Source organism: Staurois parvus, unplaced genomic scaffold, assembly GCF_062004578.1.
Source record: "Staurois parvus isolate SC_StPar_1 unplaced genomic scaffold, SC_StPar_1.0 ptg000089l, whole genome shotgun sequence".
Lineage (NCBI taxonomy): Eukaryota > Metazoa > Chordata > Amphibia > Anura > Ranidae > Staurois > Staurois parvus.
The window spans coordinates 1,526,693-1,546,164 of NW_028317885.1; the positions used below are offsets into that span (position 1 = coordinate 1,526,693).

Genomic DNA, 19,472 nt, shown 5'->3' on the forward strand with positions numbered 1-19,472 from the left:
CACAGTGTTCTCTGAGGTGCAGCCATTGATTGAGGTTTGTGCAGAGTTGGTTTCATCTGGTTCCCCCGAATGCAGGGATGAATTTTTGCCACCATTTAGTGCAGACCAGGTAGAGTCCCTGGTGTGGTTATTAGAGGATGATGTGGGTTACCTTTTGGAGCGTTACTCCACATGTTCACCACAGACACTAAGAGATTGTATCAACGCAGTGCAGTCATTGACCAGACAGACTTTGTGTAAGCTCAGCTTTGTTCAACCCCTACTGCAGACATGGACAGATTTGTTGCACCCAGCCTCAGTCAGCTTACAAAGACCCAGTCCTGCTTCTAACTCTACTCCTGTATTCCCACCAGCTCCTCCTGCCCTGCTATCTACCGCATGTCAGTACCCTGTTCCCACTCGCTGCACCTATCCTGCCTTTAACCCTGTAAAAGAGCCCTCTGTAGCAACTGCTCCCTCTCCTGTTCCATCCTCCAGTTTTTCTCTGTCTCCAGCTGCTCCATTCGTTTGCAGACCTGCGTTTACTTGCAGTGCTCCAGTAGTTAAAACCAGAAAAAAGCGAAAATTCTTTCCAACCAATACCATCCTGCCAGTATCCAAACCGGTGAGCCTGCCTTCCGTGACTCGGCCTGAAGCCTCTACTCAGCCTGAAGCCTCTACTCGGCCTGATGCCTCTCTTCAGCCGGATGCCTCTCTTCAGCCGGATGCCTCTCTTCAGCCGGATGCCTCTCTTCAGCCTGAAGCCTCTCCTCAGCCTGATGCCTGCATTTAGCCTGATGCCGCTACTCAGCATGATGAACTGATCCAGCCTGACGATCCTATTAGGCCAGTTGACTCGATGCCCGCTGTTGATCCAGATGATCCGGTACCTGATCCAGTGCCCGCTGTCGTGCCAATTGACTCAGAGCCCGCTGTCATATCTGGTGACCCGGTGCCCACTGCCTTGCCAGATGACGCGGTGCCCGCTGGCAAGCCAAATGACCTGATGCCTGGTGACCCAGTGCCCGCTGTCATACCTGGTGACCCGATGCCCGCTGTCGAGCCAGACGATCCAATGCCTGGTGACCCGGTGCCCACTGCCTTGCCAGATGACGCGGTGCCCGCTGACAAGCCAAATGACCTGATGCCTGGTGACCCAGTGCCCGCTGTCATACCTGGTGACCCGATGCCCGCTGTCGAGCCAGACAATCCGGTACCTGATGCCCCGGTGCTCACTGTCGTGCCTGTTGACTCGGAGCCCACTGCCTTGCCAGATGACGCGGTGCCCGCTGTCGAGCCAAATGACCTGATGCCTGGTGACCCAGTGCCCGCTGTCCAGTCAGACGATCCAATGTCTGACCCAGTGCCCACGGTCATACCAGTTGACTCGGAGCCCACTGCCTTGCCGGATGACGCGGTGCCCGCTGTCGAGCCAAATGACCTGATGCCTGGTGACCCAGTGCCCGCTGTCCAGTCAGACGATCCAATGTCTGACCCAGTGCCCGCGGTCATACCAGTTGACTTGGAGCCCACTGCCTTGCCAGATGACGCGGTGCCCGCTGTCGAGCCAAATGACCTGATGCCTGGTGACCCGATGCCCACTGTCCAGCCAGACCATACAATGTCTGACCCAGTGCCTGCGGTCATACCAGTTGACTCGGAGCCCACTGCCTTGCCAGATGACGCGGTGCCCGCGGTCGAGCCAAATGACCTGATGCCTGGTGACCCGATGCCCGCTGTCCGGTCAGACGATCCAATGTCTGACCCAGTGCCCGCGGTCATACCAGTTGACTCGGAGCCCACTGCCTTGCCAGATGACGCGGTGCCCGCTGTCGAGCCAAATGACCTGATGCCTGGTGACCCGATGCCCGCTGTCCAGCCAGACCATACAATGTCTGACCCAGTGCCTGCGGTCATACCAGTTGACTCGGAGCCCACTGTCGTGCCTGGTGACTCGGTGCCCGCCGCTCCGCCTGAGCGCCCGAGACCTGTCGCTCCTCCTGGGGGTCCGGCGCCCGCCGCTCCGCCTATGGGCCCGAGACCTGTCGCTCCGCCTGGGGGTCCGGCGCCCGCCGCTCCGCCTGAGGGCCCGAGACCTGTCGCTCCACCTGGGGGTCCGGCGCCCGCCGCTCCGCCTGAGGGCCCGAGACCTGTCGCTCCTCCTGGGGGTCCGGCGCCCGCCGCTCCGCCTGAGGGCCCGAGACCTGTCGCTCCTCCTGGGGGTCCGGCGCCCGCCGCTCCGCCTGAGGGCCCGAGACCTGTCGCTCCGCCTGGGGGTCCGGCGCCCGCCGCTCCGCCTGAGGGCCCGAGATCTGTCGCTCCGCCTGGGGGTCCGGCGCCCGCCGCTCCGCCTGGGGGCACGATGCCTGTCGCCCCGCCTGGGGGCACGATGCCTGTCGCCCCGCCTGGGGGCACGATGCCTGTCGCCCCGCCTGGGGGCACGATGCCTGTCGCCCCGCCTGGGGGCACGATGCCTGTCGCCCCGCCTGGGGGCACGATGCCTGTCGCCCCGCCCGGGGGCCCGGTGCCTGCCGCTCCACCCGGGGGCCCGGTGCCTGCTGCTCCGCCCGGGGGCCCGGTGCCTGCTGCCCCGCCCGGGGGCCCGGTGCCTGCTGCCCCGCCCGGGGGCCCGGTGCCTGCTGCCCCGCCCGGGGGCCCGGTGCCTGCTGCCCCGCCCGGGGCCCCGGTGCCTGCTGCCCCGCCCGGGGCCCCGGTGCCTGCCGCCCCGCCCGGGGGCCCGGTGCCTGTCGCCCCGCCCGGGGGCCCGGTGCCTGTCGCCCCGCCCGGGGGCCCGCTGCCTGCTGCTTCGCCTGGTAATCCGATGTGCCTCTGCCCGGAGTCCTGCCCGATGTGCCTCTGCCCGATGTGCCTCTGCCCGGAGTCCTGCCCGATGTGCCTCTGCCCGGTGTGCCTCTGCCCGGAGTCCTGCCCGATGTGCCTCTGCCCGGAGTCCTGCCCGATGTGCCTCTGCCCGGTGTGCCTCTGCCCGGTGTGCCTCTGCTCGATGTGCCGCTGCCCGGAGTCCAGCCCGGTGTGCCGCTGCCCGGAGTCCTGCCCGGTGTGCCAGTCTTTGCTATCCCGCCAGTTGCCAGACCCGGGCGGTGGAACATTTTGCCCAGCTAGGACTGTTTGGAGCGTCCTGAGGCCGCTCCTTGAGGGGGGGGGTACTGTTAGGAATGGACTGGCCAGCAATGGTGGGACTCACCTGCCTTTTGATCTGCAGTACCAGGGCTGGCCAGCGGGTGCTCCCAGCAATCAGAGACTCAACCTTTCAGCCAGCTAACACCTGGAACTGATGATACTGGGGTATTTAAGGGATGGCCAGACTTGCAGACTCTGCCTTGGTGTTGTGTTTGTCCTGGGCCCTGTATCTGTCCTGCATCCTGTTTCTGTTCCTTTGCTGACCCTGATCTGAACTTCTGCTGACTTCTCCTGCTCTGATCCTGGCTTGTGACCCTGACCACCCCTCTGTCTGACCCTCTGTACCTCGCTGCTTGCTACCTGCTGAACCTGGCCTGTGACCCCGACCATTCTCTGCTTGCTCCCCCCGTACCTACCTGCCCAATTGATATTGACCCGGCCTGCCTGACGACGCTTGCTTGGATGTACTGTTATCTGTGGGTGGTTGGTTTGGTTTGTTTGCACTGTATTATGTTTAGTATTGCCCTGCGTTTATGTTTGTATGGTTAGTGTTAATAAATTATATTGTTTATCACATTTCTGAAGTCTGCGTTTCCCTGCATCAGTCACACATCTCTGGTCATACCTGGGAGCCCTGACAGGTCCAAAATTATTCCAGATCGTTGTGCAGGTTTGATCTGCAACTACAGGAAACGTTTGGTTGAGGTTATTGCTGCCAAAGGAGGGTCAACCAGTTATTAAGTCCAAAGGTTCACATACTTTTTCCTCCCTGCACTGTGAATGTTTACATGTTATGTGCAATTAAACCATGGCAACATCTAATGTTTGTGTAGTATTATGTTCAGCAGACTGTGTTCTTCTATTGTTGTGACTTAGATGACGTTCAGAGCACATTTTATGCCCAATTCATGCAAAACATCACGTAATCCCAAGGGGTTCACATACTTTTTCTTGCAACTGTATGTGGAAAAACACATTCTTCTACTTCTCACAAGTATGGGGATATCACATGTGAGAGACTGTTTAGCAGCCTAGCTACATACAGGCTCCCAAAGTCCAATGACCACCTCCAGGCTTTCAAAGGGCATGTTTCCTCATATCACTTCCCCACTACCTATCACAGTTTCAGAGGCTCTAAAATAACAGGATAGTACAACCCCCCCCCCCCCCTCAAAATGACCCCTTTTTGGAAAGTAGACACCCCAAGTAATTTGATAAGAGGCATGGTGAGTATTTTACAGATATCATTTTTGTCACAGGCTTTTGAAAAAGAAAAAATACATATTTGTTTTCTTTCTTCGTTTTCCAAAAACGTGGAAACAAATGATATCTGCAAAATACTCACTTCACCTCTTAGCAAATACCTTGGAGTGTCTACTTTCCAAAAAGGGGTCATTTGGAGGGGTTGCTTCTACTATCCTGTCATTTCAGGGCCAACATTAGAAGCTTAGGCCACACATCACCATTCTCAAAGACCAAGCCCTTTCTGACACTTTTTGTTCACATGAAAAAACAGTTTTTTTGCTAGAAAATTACTTTGAACCCCCAAACATTATATTTTTTTTTAAAGCAGAGGCCCTAGAAAATAAAATGGTGGGTGTTGAAATATTTTACATCGCAAAGTATTTTTCAAATGCAAGTCTTTTGGGAAAAATATACTTTTTAGAATTGTAATGCACAAAAACACAATCTATTGCCAAATTGTTTGATAAGATATAAAAGATGATGTTACGCCGGGTAAATAGATACCAAACATGACATGCTTTAAAATTGTGCATGCCCGTGCAATGGCGACAAAGTACATACATTTTTAATATCGATAGGTGACGCTTTAAAAACCTTTACAGGTCACCAATTTATATTTACACAGGAGGTCTAATGCTAGAATTACTGCCTTCGATCTGATATTTGCGACGATACCTCAAATGCATTGTGCAACTGCTGTTTCCATACCAGCACGGGGTCAACGCTTGCACAGCAGGTGCTTGTGCAGGGGGGCAAGGGTGCTTTTTTTTGTTATTATGATTTTTTAAATTATTTTTACGCTGTCCCTTTCTCTTTTTTTTTGATAACTTTGATTGCTATCACAGGGAATGTAAATATCCCTTGTGACTGCAATAGGCATTGCCAACTATTCTTTTTTGAGAAATCTGGGGTCTATTAGACTCTAGATATCTCCTCTGCCCTTACATCATCTGATCTCAGCAAGATCGGTGTGACCACATGCTTTCCTAATTTACAAATGGCGCTGCTAAAGTCCGGCGAAACGGAACTGATGAAATGCTCGTAGCTTCTGTTCTCTTAGACCATAAAGATTATTGGAGCCATTCTGGTCTCTGATCAGCTCTATAGTCAGCCAGCGGAACTGCCGGCTGCATTCTCGAATTCCCCTGTGGGAAAACCCAAGAAAACTGTGGAAGGCGGCAGGAAGGGGATGTCCCTTCTTGCTGCTTGTAAAAACGATTCAGCAGCTAATTGGTCACTCGCATTGCTTTTACATGAAAGCCTCCCGCTGAAAAAAAAGATACCAGCATGATGACTGTAGCTGCTGGCATCATCCCAGTATAACTACTCAAACTCCAACGATGTACCAGTACATTGTTGGTCCATGCTGTAACATATATGTAACAGCAGAGAACATGGGCATGTGATGAATTGGGTCTGTGGACCAATATTTCATTCAAAAATTCATTCTTTTTTGTAATGCCCATGTTGTGGGTTAGGCCCAAAAAAGTTTTACATTCAGAAACCGTGATAGGTTTCCATGCCATTGTCTGACAAGAGCTGAAATTGGGTGCATGGCAATCTATTGTTGTGCGTATAAATTGCCTTGACCCACATTCAATTGGTATAAACCTTCCATGAAAAACAGCGGAAGGGCTAAACGCTAGTGCTGGCAGCGAACGGGGCCAATCCTGCTAACACTGTGTTTTGGGGAAACTATACAAAGCAGGCACTAGTATAGTTCTGTTCATGATCATTATAGTGATCCGTACAAACACTATACTAGTAATGGCGGTGCTCAGCAACTTATAGCGTGAGTGCGATAGTGTGCGGCAATCTACCGCTTGCTGACCCTGGTTGGGAGGGGCGCTAACTGACCCTGACGTTATCTGATGTCGCTAATGGTAGTAATACAGTGATCAGTGAAAAATTGTATATACTGACACTGTACTAATGGCACTGGCTGGGTGACAGGGTGATCAAAGGGTTAATAGGGGCGATCAAAGAGTTATATGTGCTAATCTAACGTGTGTGTAACATGTAGTGCTTTTATCAGTGCCGTGTTCTCTCTTCTCTCCCTGGACCAACCAGGGGGGCAGCAGGGGGCACAGGCACGTTCACACCCCAAAATAGGAAGCGATGTAAGATTACGTCACTTTGCTCAGAGCTGCTGCTCGCCCACAAAATGCGGGTAAGCGGGCGGCAAGTAGTTAAAAAAAAATATTTTTTTTTTCTTCAATATGGTATTTTTTATTTTATTTTTTATTTTTACTTTTTATTTTTTTTAATACTTTTATCAGAATAGTACTACTGTGGGGGGTGATCAGAGTTTTTTTTTTTACACTTTGCTTTGCAGGAGAAATAAAGATCATTTCTCCTGCAATGCAAAGCTTGCTGTCATGAATCTAAATCATTAATGAACTGTCATGAATGAGTTAGGTTTTTGATAGCTTAAGATAGTGATCTGTGATTGGCTGAAGCTGATCACATGGTATGTTTTGAATGGACTGAAATCGCACCACAGTGCACCAAAAGTAGTGCATGCACTACAATTTTTTTAAATGCACTGCAACTGGAGCACATGGTACTTTTGTACCATGCGATCCAGTGTGGACAAACGCAGTGTGTTTGGAGTGTTGTTAACATTGCACATACACCTTCTGCAGACTGCAAGGCAGTGCATCCTGAATGCAGTGCAGGAAACCCACACAGAACACAGATTTCCTGCACATCTTTCTATTGTGATTGGGCCCTAACTGTACTTGCAGAAATGTGCTGAATGTGTTTTTGTCCTAATTTTGCCCAGACATATGCTTTAACAACAGGGCTCTGGAATTACGTATATCTTACATATGATGCTTACTAATACTCCTCTATTCATACAAAGTAATAGGTTTTGAGGTAGTTCTTTGTTAACTTAAAAAAATTGAGAAATATTTTCTCACTGACAGAAATACAGCAGTTGAAGATGGTGCTGCTGATTTTAAGCCCAAAAGGTTGGATAGTGCTCTAGCTTTGGCATCTCAGCAAATGGTTGTGTATCAAAGAACTACCTATGTGTAGAAAGTGAAAACCCATAATTTAGACTGGAAGAGCTAATGTTGAAAGATGTGACATGAAGACATCATTATGTGGTGTTCTAAGGCCCTGGACATCATCTATATGCATCTTAGGGTGCATATAGATGGTGTCCAAACAGGGCATGGTTAAATTTAATGGTGCCTGAATGTGATTTTCCTCACTTCCTTACTGGTCATCACTTACACTGGGCTAAGCAATTGTTCCCAGACACGCTTACAACATCACCTCTGCCAACCAGACCACCGTGATCCTACTTATTTTCTCAGTTATCTTTTTGTGCCGGCTTGCACTCATAGGGGAACCGTTTCTGACCATAAGTGAACCATGACCAGGTTCACCTCTTCCATGTGGTCCTGGGCGCAATTTAGAGTGCTCATACTACACAAATGAACAAATGAACCAGGTGAAGGGGGTGAACCAGGTAGGGTTTAAACTGCCAGTGTGAGTGCACTCTTAATCTTTATAGTCTTTGTCTTCCAGTTATTATTATTATTATACAGTATTTATATAGCGCCAACAGTTTGCTCAGCTCTGTACATTATAATGGGAGACAGTACACGAGACAGTACAGTAACAATACAGTACATGAGGGGTTCGAGGGCCCTGCTCCTTGGATTTTACAATCTAGGAGAGAGGGGAGAGTGGTACAGGAGGAAATAGCTGTGGGGGATGGAGTGGTGGGAAGAGCAGAGGAGATCAGCAATTAGGTGAGGGCGGGGTAGGCTTCTCTAAAGAGATGGGTTTTCAGGGTGCGCCTAAAGGTGAGGAGGGTAGGTGACAGTCTGAGGGATTGGGGTAGTGAGTTCCAGAGGATGGGGGAAGCCCTGGAGAGGTCCTGGAGACAGACATGGGAGGAGGAGACCAGGGAACTGGAAAGTAGGAGGTCTTGTGAGGAGCAGAGAGTGCGTTTTGGGTGGTAGATGGATATCAGGTCGGTGATGTAGTTTGGGGCAGTGTTATGAACAGCTTCGTACGACAATGTTAATATTTTGAATTTTATGCTTTGGGCAATCGGAAGCCAGTGGAGGGATTGTCAGAGGGGGTTGGCGGATATGGAGCGGTAAGGTGGATGAGTCTGGCCGCAGAATTCAGGATAGACTGAAGCGGGGATAGTCTGTGTTGGGGTAGGCCAGCGAGGAGTTGCAGTAGTCAAGTCATGATATGATAAGGGAGTGAATGAGTTGCTTTGTAGTTTCTGCAGTTTATGTATCATTCTCTTTCTTTTATATAGAAATCATTAGAATATTTTTTTTCCTAGAAACTGCAATGAACATTGGTTATTCTTGCCACATGCTCACAGATGACATGAATGATATGTTTGTAATATCTGGTCGCACAGTAACAGAGGTTCGAGAAGAACTAAGGTATCTGGCAGTCCTTTTGATTATGATTTTTAAATCACATGGTCTGTATTACACTAACTAACTTATTTTTTTTCCGTCATCAAGGAAAGCTAAGGAAGCAACATTTGGACAAAGCAGAAGCCTTTTCAATGGCCACCAATTCTCTGAGAAAATGAACGACATAAAGCTTGAATCTGTGTATGAGGAAACTGTAACTAGTGAATATGCCTTAGTCATAAATGGACACAGTCTGGTAAGGGCTGCCATAATCGCTGACAAAAAGCTAAATAGTGTCCTTTTCACCCTGCACTGTGGCAAAAACCCCAACCCCATTGCTTGCTTAAAGTGGTTGCAAACGTCAGAAATGAAATATGAACAAAACATATTTTTCTATAGTGTTTACTTGCCTCTCTCCAAAGCATTTCAAAAAGTGTCATTTCTGTCTGATGTCTGAGTCCTCTGCTATCAGCATGAATCCCTTCTGGCAAGATTTCCTGACACCTAGAGGCTAAAAGGTGAAAGGGGAGGGATCTCCAGAACACAGCCTGTGATTAACAGCCTCAGCATTTTTCGTGTGTGTGTGTTTTACAAGGATGTACAGGACAAATGGCTGTAAATGACAAATGGCTATAAATAAACAGGTACAACTTATTTAAGAGGGTTTGTTTCACCACTGTATTATCTCCTGAGGCCAGTCACTTCACTGTGTATAGGTAAGGGTTTACAACCACTTTGATGTCTAATGTTAGATGGAGGATGTTATTTCAGAAATGGTTGCTATTATATACAAAGAACCGGTTACCACATTTAACCACCTTTGCTCCCAATTGGAACACTCTCAACATCTACAAAATAGCTCCTGATCATCATTTGATACCTTCTCAAAATATGTGCTTGCTCGCTCTATAACATCTTGCTGGTTGACAACACAGCTTATGCAGGAGAATAGGAGGAGCTGCTGTTCATGGGAGTTGAGCTCTTTTTTTAATGACAGGGACTGTTTAAGTTCTGCTAAGCAAGGACAAAAGCCGCACATACAAACAATAAAAATTGTGTTTTATTACAGAAAGGAGATATTGTCTATGGCGAGAAGTTAGCTAGGTTATGTTGCTATTCGAGGTGTGCTTAGCAGAGTAACAGTACCCAAGGCTGCATTTGGGAGATATGACCACACCACAGGGTCATATAGAAAACTCCTCCTGGCCATTCTATGGTCTGTTATTCACCTGAGGTTGGTTGACTTGAAGGGGGTCAGTTCAAACCACATGCAGTCCAGTATGGGTTTTTTTTATGCATCAAAAACGCATGGACAGTAGGTTACATGGATTTCAATGGCAAAGTTCACACCCTTGCAGTGTGTGATCCTGAGTTTTGTTTAGTGAATAGAGTTAAATTTAACCAATAAACAAACAGGTGGAGTTATCTACGAACTGAGGTCAGTGTGGGACTACAATAAAAAAAATATAGCTCTATAATGACAGATTAGGTCTACAATTGAAGGAGCCTCTGTATAACTAGTTGAGATGGGGCCAGCCCCGGTACATCTAGCCAACCCAGCCAGATTGACTCAAATTTACGCTGGGCGTTCTGGTGGTGATAAGTGAGTTGTTCTCTTAGAAGTAGGATGTTGACATATTCTGGCCATTGTTTACATGTCGGAGAGGAGGATGACATCCAATATCTGGCAATAAGTTTTCAAGCAAGGTATAGTAGGTGAGAATCAATAACATATACTCCTGATTGGTACTGTTCGGCATCTACTGCTCCTAAGAGGCATATGACAGGATCTAGCTGAACAGATGATTGGGAAACTAAGGAGATGGTACGTATAAACTCAGTCCAATATCTAGTGAGCTTTGGACAATGCTAAAGCATATGAATGAAGTCTCTGTGGTGTAGTTTACATTTTGGACATAAGGGTGTGTCTCTCCTGCCCCAGTTATACAATTTCTCTGGAGTATAAACAGTTGAATAAGCCTGTGCTCTTCGGACAAAGCGATTATGGGTACAGATTCTAGCACCATGTCCCATTGCTCACCATCAATCTCCCCTAAGTCTATTGCCTATTGGGCTGTACTTCTAAGGTTAGTATGATTTTGTATAGTGCATAGCAGTGATACATATATCCAGGAAAGTAATCCCATTCTCTTGGTGGCTCGGGCAACCTCCCCCAAAAGAGACAAATCTGACTTATGCAGACTAATGGATTGTTCCTGAGTTCGTAATGCATGACTCAATTGCAGGCATTGAAAGAATTGTCTGTGGGATAATGTAAATTCAGAGCGTAATTGTGCAAAAGATTTGAAGACAGAGTCAAGGAATAGTTGGCCCATAAAATGTATCCCATGCTGTCTCCAGGCCTGAAACCCTTCCAGTTTGGCCAGTTCTGGATATGAAGGATTACTCCATATGGGAGTAGTATCCAGGTATCCTGTGATACCTAAGAAGGACTTAAGAGCACTCCAAACCTTCCGCAATAGGATAGCAGTGGGACAAGTAGGAGGCAAAGTGGGCAATGCTATCTGCAGGTGAGAAATTGCTGAGAGAGAGAGATCGGTCAATGTAAGTAACTTGTTGACAGGATCCGCATTACCCACTATCCTCCAGCCAACCAGCTGCTGAAACTGTGCCACTAAAAAATATATTCTAGGGTGTGGAACAGCCAACCCACCCTTGTCTTTCGCATATTGCAGTGTCAAAAGCCAAATTCTAGCCTGCTTTTTTTTCCAAATTAAGCCCCTAAATTGGGAGTCTAGATGGGAAAACTATTTCTTTGGTTTCCAAATAGAAGAATTGTGAACTATATATCGGAGCTGTGGAGCCCAAAACATCTTTTTCAGGTTAACTCTCCCCACCACAGATAGGGAAAGTTTGTACCAACTTGCACATTTCACCTTATGTTCATTCAGCAGGGTAGCCAAATTCAGTGAGAGGTATTGGGCTGGTTACGGAGAAACCACCATCCCCAAATATTTGAAGGAAGAGACAATGGGAATCTGTTGGGCACAATCAGGCAAGGGGGCAGTCAATGGATCTAAAGGCATAAGGGCAGACGTATTCCAGTTGATGGAAAAACCGGAGTAGTTACCAAATTTAGTAATAAGCGACATCAGAGCTAGTGGGGAGGCCATAATGGCCAGTGCAAATAGTAGGGGCGACAGGGCATCCCTGCTGAGTGCCTCTGTACAGGTGAAAAGGTGCGGAACGGCCATTGTTTTTTACGCAGTCTGGCCCTATGAGCGGAGCACAGTGTTCGGACCCAGTTGATAAACTTGTCCCCCAGTCCAAATCTATATAACACCTCCCAGAAGTAGGGCTATTCCACACTATCAAAAGCCTTTGCAGTGTCCAAGGAGAGGATAGCCCTACCCCCTGACTTGTCCACTGGCATCTGCAAGTTGAGAAATAAACGTCTAAGATTATTTGACGCCAACCTAGAGGGAATAATCTCTCTGATCTTCCTGATCTCTCTGTATCAAGTTGCCTATGATTTAAGTTGTCGTGCATCTGCTTTGTGTGGGTCCATCAGAGCCTTTTTTTGCATTATTTATTTGCTTATGATTATTATTAATAATAATAATAATAATAATATTATTTCAGTTAGCTAAATGTATTGTCTGTATTAAAATGTGTTTGGTACTGAACAGTAGATATGGCGCTGCTTTACAGCTGCGCAAGTTTCCTTTCTTGTAAAAGTAAGAGCTCAAACTGACCTTTAAAGTATTTAATACAAGTCTGATATCTAGTGTACTATGGTTAAAATCTTTCCAGTGGGATTCCAGTACGATGAGAGCTTGTTGTCTTGCCAAAGAAATGTGTTTTGATTAGGGAATGTGTTTCTTGTACTAATACTGGAACACGGGACAGTGAAGAGAACGCCTGTAGTGAACCATTCACCTCATTGTTATGTTTGACCTAATAGACCAAACAATGATAAACTGTTCCACAGGGAAGATCATAGTCAAGTCTAGAGAGCAGGGAAAGTTGATCTGAATTAACTGTAAGTTATTTTTATCAAGCAAATACATGGTTCTGCTTCAATTATTCCATATGTTAGGTTTAGTTCCACAGTAAAACAGACTTTTTTCTTTTAGTTGTGGGCAGTGCCACATGTAGCCACATTCATAACTTACTTTGATGAGGACTCATAGTTCTATAGTAACTGTATGGTTGTCGAATGTATGGCTTTACTTGTTACTGTGTGCATATACAAGGGTTAGACAAAAAAAAAAAATGGAAACACTACATCATTTGCAGTTGTGAAAGTGTGGCATGTGTCACGTTGAAAGCAGAAGTGATGTAACATTCTTTTGCTTCCGCTGTGTGATGAGACACCTAGCTAACAGGTGGGATGCCTCAATTTCATCATTCATTGCATGCGCTGCTAGTAATACGGAGTCATGTCAGAGCTTACTGAGCTTCAAAGAGAGCAAATTGTTGGTGTCCGCTTAGCTGGTACCTCTGTTACTGAAGTTGCCAATTTAATTGCCATGTCACAAGGTACAGTATAAAAAGTTATGACAACATATACAGTTTCTGAGAAAACGTCATCTGTCAACTGACCGAAAGAGACAAAAGGGCATTTCTCAGGATTGTGACCCAGAGTAAGAAAACAGCTGCTGCAAAAGTGACTGCAGAGCTCAAGCTCAGTCCTGTGTAGTGTTTCCATGTTTTTGGTCCAACCCTTATATGTGTGTGTGTCTGTGTGTCTAGGACTGAATAAGGAGCCTATAGACACAGACCATCAGGAACCCTAAATCCTTCTCATTGACTTGCCATGCCCTTATCCACTTATTACTAGAAATGTTTACCAGGGACACATGCTAAAGCGGAACTAAACGCTCACAATCAACATTAGCTCTTTTTAATCCTTATGTTACCAGTTTTAGTAAATGGGCAGAAAGGTATAGTATTTTTACTTGTTTTAAACTCTATTTTTTACATCTCTTCAGCTGTTTCCTGGTTTCTGGCCTAGGCCAAAGTGATGTCATACATCCCAGGAGTCTTCATAGGCATTTTTTAAATGTTTTATCTTTGTTTATTAGATTTTTGCTGTAACAGGTGTACATAAAAGGGATGAAAAAGGGATAACAGAAGGATCATAAGGTTCAGGCTTAGATCCGCATTGGGTACAATACATAATATCAGTACCCGTAGGCCATACATAATGGTGCATAAGACATAACAAACTACAACGTGGTAATTCTCTGTTAGGTGAATAACAAACAAGTATAACTACCCTACTAAACAGGGCTTGAGGCAGGAAATTGTCCCACAAAATGCATAGCGTGAAAGCTCATGTGTATGCTATTACCATTAACATAGGAAACATCAAAAGTCCTTCACATGGGGAGGGCTTTCAACAATGAGAGCAAGAAGGAAACCTTCGTCAGATACAGCATATATATACAAAGTGAGTGCTCTTGTGTCAGCGGCTATTGCACTGAAGGTAATCACAGTAAACCTTATACAAAGACAGCATACGTAAAGTGCAGCGCTTAAAATGATTAGGAGAGATTGATAACTGATTTTCAAAGATTAAATATAAATAAAAGATATATATATATGATTAAAAGTTCATAAATATGCATGTAATTCAAATGATCCACTTTAGCAGGTTTCCAGGACAGGCGTTAAAGCAGGAACCAATAATAGAATTGCACACTCACCGGATGCGCATATAATTAATATCCACCAGGATTTCTTAGGTATGGCGGAGTGAGTGAGCTTCCTTCTATAGATTGGTCATCCTGCCTTGGAAGATGTATGGTATGGTTGCTAGGTCCAGAGGTCCCCTTAAGGTTGGATGGGTGCTCAGCCTGGTTCCAGGGCTCCCTCCCTCTGGTGGTGGTGGATCACATTAAGGGTATCCTGCAAATTAGTTAGCTCCAGTAGGAGCCAAAAAACAGGTGCCCAATAGTGTAGTATATTTATTGAATGAATAGGTGATTATCAAACAGGGTAGTATAAAGCTTCAAATAGTTAGCAGTTTAAAAAGCACTGATACAGACCCTTAGTTAAAATGGCTGCCGGGCTTCCTTGTGGCTCCGGCGACTGTGACGTCACGCTCTGTTGGTTCCTCCTTAGGCCTTTTGTGCATAGCACATCATCAGAGGGGAGACCAACGGGAACACACATAACAAAAATATGGTTATAACCAGACAAACATGTGGAAGTCTGAACAAAAGTGTAGTAGCCAGTAAACATGGGTAGAAGAAAAGAAGAGAAAAAAAGGGGGGGAGAAAGGGGGGGTATAACCCAAGCACTATGAGGAGAAATAAAACTGGATATCCATGAAAAGACAGCGAGTAATATGACAGATCAGAGATAAGAGGTAGATTTCGAGGAATGTCGGAAGTGATTCCAGACCGACCAGGTATGGACCTTTTTTTTTATATATCTGGCAGAGGGGCTTTTCAAGCAAGAATGCCTGGCCTAAGGTCAGGTGAGTTCCAGGAAGTAAATACTACATTATCTGTCCATACTCAAGTTGGCCATGGCTAGAAATGCTTTTTGTGTTTCTCAAAAAAGTGATTTCTAAAAATAAATAAATAAAGCATGGAGACATGAATGACTGGGTTAGTTTGCTGGGCATATCAAAATGGATTAAATAGTGTTTTTAGTTTGTGGTGCTCAGATACAGTTCAATTCCTGTTTAATATAGATGCTATTTTACTAGAAATTAATATTTATCAGAGGTGCCACGTAACTACAGAAGAAAAATAATCATAGGATGACATGTTAGCAGAGCCTCCATAGAGATCTACACTACCAGATGTACAATGCTAAGACAGTTTTAGAAGAGATGTAACATGATAATGCATTCTACTAAGGGTAGTTTGCTACTAAAGAAGACATTGCAAGATGTGTTTTAGATGATCATTGCTAGTGCAGTTTAAGTATTACTAAACCCTCAACAGAAAAATAAGTCTGTACATGTAGTAAAGCATGCTTGTTTTACTCACTGTGGAACTTAAGGGGTTAATCCTCCACACTGTGTAAAAAGGCTGTTTGATCATGTCTTCTCTGATCCTCCCCTTCTTCCACAGTCCCCAATCCATCTGCTGATAGTACAGAACCCTAGGAAGCACTGCACATGCTCAGTTTGGTGTGTATTGCTAGAAATGTATTATTATTTTTTTTTGGGGGGGGGGAGAGGGTGCATATGATCGGCACAGGTCCAGTCAGTTCTGTCCAGACAGGGAGTCAGAGATCATGCAGCCTCATAGGACAGTCAGAGGAGAATGAAAGCCCCTCCTTTAATCTTTAACCAGTGCTCAGCTGGACTCTGATAGAAGTCGCAAGACTGCTACATACTGCTGATGAGAAAAGGTATTTAGCAGTTTATATATACTAAAATAAATGCATTTCCTTGTTTGTGTACTGTGGGAGACCAGATATAGTGAATGCAGGGTCCTGGGTTTAGTAACACTTTAAGGGAACTACTTGTTTCCCAGTTAGGCATCATTACAGAGTTTTGTATTACCAGAGCTGCAGTGTTACAGTTGCTATATTTAAAGGGGAGACTGTTAGTAGGGGCACACTGCAGCATGGCTAAAGTGATCATTGTGAAGATTTGCAATTCTGCAGCACAGGTACAATATTAAGCACTAGAACTGCATTGTTTCCAAAGCTATTAGTTATTGGCAATGTTTCAATGGTAAAAATGCTGTGTTACCATGATGAAGGCATGGCACTGCTAAGTAATCTTGTGGAATTCCTAATTGCTTTTTAAATGCTGAAAATATGTAAAAATATATTTTATTTGCAGGAATTGATTGTGTTGTCCATATGGAGCTTTAGAAGGACACTTGTTCCTGGGAGGATTGAAGGTGGAGGTAGATTGTGACCTTGTCCGCCCCTTCTCTCCACCTCTTCCAATGAGAGTATGCCTTGTATCCAAACTCATCTCTAGCTGAACTCCATGCTTTTTACTTCAGTGAGCTGTGGACTTGGCCATTCCAGGCCTCCAACTCATTGGAGTAAAGAAAAGGGTGCAAGTTCTGGGTTTTGCTAAAGATGAGTTCGGGGGAAGCCCAAACTCATCTCTACTCAGACATAAAATACAGATAATTATATCCTGGCAAGCAATAATAAAATAAATTGGCAATAAAGATGGTTCCTGGAGTTCAGCTTTAACTGTTGTATGGGCATTGGTGCTGATCCTATCACAGAAGAGGATAGATACTGGTGTATTTACAAACTCCTGAAATTAGTTTTGATAGTTTATCTGTTGGATATACTGTATTTTATAAAGCAAAATGTATTAAATTCAGTGGCAGTAGGGGGTCTTCGAACATAAACCTGTCAAGCTAACAGACATTCTAAAGGTTTACGAGTCAGGTAGACCCGTTAAGGTCCTGATGATACATAAATAAATTATTTGCTTGGTTTTATTGGTCAAATGTAAATACCTTCTGCATTTAGGCACCAGTGATATGCTAAATGTATTTATTTTGCTTCCCTTGCAATTGTTAAAAACGGGTAACATTGTTTTGTGACACATTGTAAGAAAGATTAGGTTTGCTTTACCATTAAGTACATAATAATAGAGGATACTTCTCTTTACTACAGGCACATGCCTTAGAAGCAGACATGGAGAAAGATTTCTTGGAGATCGCATGTATGTGCAAGACTGTGATCTGCTGCAGAGTCACTCCTCTTCAAAAAGCACAAGTGGTGGAACTAGTGAAAAAGTATAAAAAAGCAGTTACCTTGGCCATAGGGGATGGTGCCAATGATATCAGTATGATAAAAAGTAAGCCATTTATTACAGAGGTTGACAATTTTATGTTACTTAAGGCTAAACATTATTGGTATTCTCAAATTTAAATACAAATGTGACTATTTTTCTGTAAACTGGTACTACAAGTATTATTATTATTATACAGGATTTATATAGCGCCAACAGTTTGCTCAGTGCTTTACAATATAACGGGAGACAATACAGTTCAATACAAGAGGGAAAGGAGGGCCCTGCTCCTTGGAGCTTATAATCTAGGAGGGAGGGGCTAGTGGTACAAAAGGTAGTAACTGTGGGGGATGGACTGGTTGGAAGAGGAGAAGATTCCATTATTAGCTGAGGGCAGGATAGGCTTTCCTGAAGAGATAGGTTTTCAGAGATCGCCTGAAAGTGAGCAGAGTAGGCGATAGTCTGATAAATTGGGGTAGAGAGTTCCAGAGGATGGGGGAAGCTCAGGAAAAGTCCTGGAGACAAGCATGGGAGGAGCCAAGGAAGCTAGAGAGTAGGAGGTCTTGCGAGGAGCGGAAAGTACGGTTTGGGTGATATTTGAAAACAAGATCGGTGATGTAATTTGGGGCAGAGTTATAAATGGCTTTATACGTTATTGTTAATGTTTTGAATTTTATCCATTGGGCAATGGGAAGCCAGTGGAGGGATTGGCAGAGAGGGGTGGCAGATACAGAACGGTTATTAAGGTGGATTAGTCTGGCAGCAGCATTCATGATAGACTGAAGAGGGGATAGCCTGTGATTCAGTAGGCCAATGAGGAGGGAGTTACAATAGTCAAGGCGAGATATAACAAGGGAGTGAATAAGTTGCTTAGTGGTTTCCGAGGTTAGGAACGGGCCTATCTTGGAGATGTTACGGAGGTGAAGTCTACAAGATTTGGACAGTGAATGGATTTGGGACTGAAAGGACAGATGGGAGTCTAGGATTACACCTAGTACCCTGGCATGAGGGGAGGGAATGATTATTGTGTTATTGATCTTGATGAAGAAGTCAGGGGAGGGGGCACGGGCTGGGGGGAATACTAAGAGCTCCCGTTTTGGAAAGATTGAGTTTGAGGAAGTGGAGTGACATTCATGCCGATATGTCGCTTAGTAGGTTAGCAATGCGAGAGGAGACTGAAGGGGTGAGGTGAGAGGTAGAAAGATAGATTTGTGTGTCATCAGCATAGAGATGGTACTTAAAGCTGTGGGGGTTTATCAAGTGACCAAGGGAGGAGGTGTAGATGGAAGAGAAGGGGTCCAAGGACGGAACCTTGAGGGACCCCTACAGAAAGAGGGGGTGAAGAGGAGGAGGCAGCATTATAGGTAACGCTGAAGGAGCGCTGCAATAGGTAGGAGAACCAGGAGAGAGCAGAGTCTCTGAGACCAAGAGAGTGGAGTTTTTTGAGGAGGAGGGGATGGTCAACCATATCAAAAGCTGCAGAGAGGTCAAGTAGTAAGAGTACAGAGTAGTGGCCATTGGTTTTAGCAGTTAGTAGATCATTGGTGAGTTTTAGTAGGGCATTTTCAGTGGAGTGGAGTGAGCGAAAGCCAGACTGTAAGGGGTTAAGAAGGTTGTTGTTATCGGTGAGGTGGGAGCTCAGGCGATTGTACACTAGGGGTTCTAGGAGTTTAGAGGTAAATGGCAGCAGGGAGATTGGTCTTAAGTTATTCAGGTTGGTGGGGTCCAGGGAGGGCTTTTTAAGTATGGGAGTGATGTGTGCATGCTTTAGAGGGGAGGGGAAGGCACCAGTAGAGAGGGAAAGATTGAAGATGTGAGTGAGGAAGCATAGGATGGAAGAAGAGGGTGACCGTAGTAGTTGTGAGGGGACAGGATCCAGGGGGCAAGTAGTGAGACGGGCTTCTGAGAAAACCTTAGTGACCTCTTCGGTAGTAGCAAGGTCAAAAGGGGAAAGTGTTGAGGGAGGTTTAGTATAAGGTATGCTAAGTGGGATGGGTGTCTGTGCAGCGGCG

General features: G+C 45.6%; 1 protein-coding gene across 2 annotated transcripts in view; it reads left to right on the forward strand.

Moving 5' to 3' along the window:
- ATP8B4 (ATPase phospholipid transporting 8B4 (putative)) overlaps positions 1 to 19,472 on the forward strand; it is a 393,898-nt gene that overhangs the window by 341,701 nt on the left and 32,725 nt on the right. For both annotated transcript variants that reach the window (XM_089670310.1, XM_089670311.1), the window contains 3 exons: positions 8,684 to 8,789; positions 8,874 to 9,021; positions 17,343 to 17,526. In XM_089670310.1, the coding sequence (XP_089526436.1) occupies positions 8,684 to 8,789; positions 8,874 to 9,021; positions 17,343 to 17,526 (438 nt within the window). The remainder of the gene's footprint in view (positions 1 to 8,683; positions 8,790 to 8,873; positions 9,022 to 17,342; positions 17,527 to 19,472) is intronic.